Raw genomic sequence first — 2,296 nt, 5'->3', positions numbered from 1 at the left:
CTTGTCAAGTGTTTTATTTTCAGAGGACCTGCTCAAGATGCATCCATTGAGCTGGGGAGATGGCTGAACCAGGAAAATGTTTGGCTTACAAACATGAAGACCAGAGTTCAATCCCCACAGAAAAAGCCAGGGGTGATGCTGTGTTAGCACCAACATCTCTTCCTGGGGTTGGAGATAGGAGGCTCTCTGAGACTTTCCTAGCTGAACTGTGAGCCCCAGGTCCCTGGGAGAGACCCTGTCTCAAAAAACAAAGGGAGACTGTCAAGATGGCTCAACAGGTAAAGGGGCTTGTTGCCAAGCCTGACAACTGAGTTTAGTCCTGGGACCTACATAGTGACATGGTGGAGGGAGAGAACAGATTCCCACAGCTGTCCTGTCCTCTGACTTCTGTGTGTGTGGTCTCACATACACACAGACACACACACATACACAGACACACACACAGTCTCACACACACAGTCTCACACGCACACACACACAGAGACACACACATAGAGACACACAGACACGCATATACACAGACACACAGACAGACAGACAGACAGACAGACACACACACACACACTTGTAGTCGGACTTTCTTTGGATTGTCAGCTCCTGAACGGAGACTTTTTATTTATTATGAAGGCTTAGCCTTAGCTTACGCTTGTTCCCAACTAGTTCTTAAAACTTCAATTAACCCATTTATATTAATCTACAATCTGCTACCTATCCTCAGTTCCATATGTCTGATTTTCTCCACATCTCACTTGTAAACCGCGCCCCCTCAGATTCTTCCCAGAGTTCCTCTCTCTCCCCAGAGGCTTTGCCTAGCTATTGGCCATTCAGCTTTTTATTAAACCAATCAGAAGGTGCCTTAGGCAGGTGAGGTAAAACAGACATCTTCTCATAGTGTGATCAAATATCTCACAACACATGCTCTTAAATAAATAAAATGTAAAAATAATTAAACAATCAAACAAAAACCCCAAAGAAAAACAAGGTGGGTAGTGTCTGAGGGATGAGGCGTGGAGCTAGGTAGGCACTGGATGCTGTTTGCTTGACCCTCCATGTATAAAGGCAGTATTTTATTTATTTACTTACTGTTTTCAAGACAGGGTTTCTCTGTGTAGTCCTGGCTGTCCTGAAACTCACTCTGTAACCCAGGTTAGCCTCAAAATCACAGAGATCCGCTTGCCTCTGCCTCCTGGGTGCTGGGATTAAAGGTGTGCGCCACCACTGCCCAGCTTGGGTAGTGTTTTTCTTTTTCTTTTTCTTTCTTTCTTTCTTTCTTTTTTTTTTTTTTAAAAGGAGCTCTGGTAAAGTTTTATTAAAGGAAAACTTTTTACTTTTCACCAGTCTGTTCTGGCATGCTTCTAATAATGTCAGAATCACCTGGGTCAATGATGGCCAGTGTGCATACTCTGTAGTATTTTCCACACGCTGTGCCCAACTCAATGTTATTGCCACTGTAGTGATGGACACCAGTTTTAGCCAACATGGCATAGTATTCTATTTCAGATTTCCTCAAGGCGGGATAGTTATTGGCGAGGATCACCAATTTCGCTTTGCCCTGTCTGATCATCTTCAGAGTCTGTTTGTATCCCAGCACGTACTTCCCACTTTTCATAACAAGCTGGAGCCGAGAGTTGATCGACTCCAGAGACTTTTTCGTCTTCTTTGCTGCCACCATCTTCCTGCCTTAGGTGCGGGACGGCCCCCAACCAAGACCAGCTGCCAAGATGGCTGGGGAGCGAGAAAGGAAGGAGCTCCCACAATGCAAAGCCCTTCTAGGCGAGCCGAGGACGCTGGGACCCGGTAGTGTTTTTCTTGACTCTCATATCAAAGGTGGTATTTTAACAAAGCCTGCTAAGTCCTTGCAACAATGGGGAGATCAGGAAGATGGCAGCGTAGGAATTTAAACCCAGGACCCTATGCTGGGTTGGAGTCCACAGAACAAACATTTGTCCACTAAAATGGACAAATGACTCCTCTCTAGGGAGGGTCTTTGCCATGACTGAAACTCGAGAAGCTTCCAGCCTTTCTTGTTGGGTTTCCTCTCGGCTAAAGAGCCCCTGGGTCCAGCGGCGGTGGTGTTGGTGGAGGTGGCAGTGGTGGCTGTGGCAGTGGTGACAATGGTGGAGGTGATGGCGGTGGTGGAAGAACCCAGGTGATCCATGCCCTGGGTTGAAGTTGACCTCCGTTCCTTTTTCCTGACCCCCCCCCTTCCTAGTTCCTGCTCTCAGTCCTCACCGAGGGGGAATTTGGGACTTGACTTTATTTCTGCGAGCATCTGTCTCCCACCAGAACTCCATTA

General features: G+C 46.9%; 1 protein-coding gene across 1 annotated transcript; it reads right to left on the bottom strand.

Annotated features, from left to right (window-relative positions):
- Positions 1-1,300: 1,300 nt before the first annotated feature.
- LOC126511696 (60S ribosomal protein L30-like) lies at positions 1,301-1,778 on the bottom strand. Its single transcript, XM_050159040.1, has one exon. It carries the CDS (start codon positions 1,670-1,672, stop codon positions 1,325-1,327), a length of 348 nt encoding a protein of 115 aa, XP_050014997.1. The 5' UTR covers positions 1,673-1,778; the 3' UTR covers positions 1,301-1,324.
- Between the last annotated feature and the right edge of the window lie 518 nt (positions 1,779-2,296).

This window comes from Alexandromys fortis, unplaced genomic scaffold, assembly GCF_014885135.2.
Source record: "Alexandromys fortis isolate MF-2015 unplaced genomic scaffold, M_Fortis_MF-2015_v1.1 scaffold_90, whole genome shotgun sequence".
Classification (NCBI taxonomy): domain Eukaryota; kingdom Metazoa; phylum Chordata; class Mammalia; order Rodentia; family Cricetidae; genus Alexandromys; species Alexandromys fortis.
Note: the sequence above shows the minus strand (reverse complement) of the source record. Positions and strands in the feature narration are given on the sequence as shown.

Excerpts from the sequence above, each read along its gene's own strand:
- LOC126511696 (XM_050159040.1), bottom strand. The coding sequence starts at position 1,672 with ATGGTGGCAGCAAAGAAGACGAAAAAGTCTCTGGAGTCGATCAACTCT.